At 53.7% G+C, this 730-nt stretch overlaps 1 protein-coding gene across 1 annotated transcript; it reads left to right on the top strand.

The window, feature by feature from the left end:
• PPTG_20093 (hypothetical protein) lies at positions 1 to 537 on the top strand (the record flags this gene model as incomplete). The annotated part of the gene is made up of 1 exon (XM_008918727.1): positions 1 to 537. A coding segment is annotated over one exon (537 nt), but the record flags the coding sequence as incomplete, so codon positions are not given.
• Positions 538 to 730: the final 193 nt, after the last annotated feature.

Raw genomic sequence — 730 nt, 5'->3', positions numbered from 1 at the left:
ATGCGCAGGCTCAGTCCTCCACGACAAGAAGGAAGCCCAGTATCGCAAGAAATGCTCAAGCACATCTTCCGGGCTACCGACCTCTCCAGCGCCCAGCACCGCGTCATTTGTGGGGCTGCGGTGCTGGGCTTCTTCTTTTGTCTCCGAGGTGCAGAGTACCTGAGCGTCAGCTCCAAACGTCATCGATATTGCTTTCAAGTATCGGATGTATTGGTGAAAGACGCAAACGGCAACAGCACATCTCAATATGCAAGCGCAAGTGCTGTATCAATAACGTTGCGCGGTAGCAAGACCGATCAAAACGGACGCACGACCACAAGAACCATCGGAAAGAGCGGACATCCACCAGTATGTTCAGTGTTTGCGGCCCTACTACTACTCCGAAATGCGATCGCAATCAACATGTCTGGCGATGAACCCATCTACTCAAGCAGCCCAGGGCGAGTGCTGTCAGCAGAATCCATGTCTAAAGTCCTGCGATCGGCAGCGAAGGCGTGCGACGTGAATCCCAGCAATATCTCAACACACACTCTACGAGTAGGAGGCGCTACGGCTCTGCATGCAGCTGGTGTCGACGCAGATACGATACGAATGCATGGGCGGTGGTCGTCGGACGCTTGCCAGATCTACATACGTCACCGAGACGCTGCATCATTACAGCTTGCTCGGCGAATGTCATCGTTCAACTCCAACTCCAACTCCAACTTTGCCCAGACTGATCCAAATGGGG

Source organism: Phytophthora parasitica (genome assembly GCF_000247585.1).
Source record: "Phytophthora parasitica INRA-310 unplaced genomic scaffold supercont2.283, whole genome shotgun sequence".
Classification (NCBI taxonomy): Eukaryota; Oomycota; class Peronosporomycetes; order Peronosporales; family Peronosporaceae; genus Phytophthora; species Phytophthora nicotianae.
Note: the sequence above shows the minus strand (reverse complement) of the source record. Positions and strands in the feature narration are given on the sequence as shown.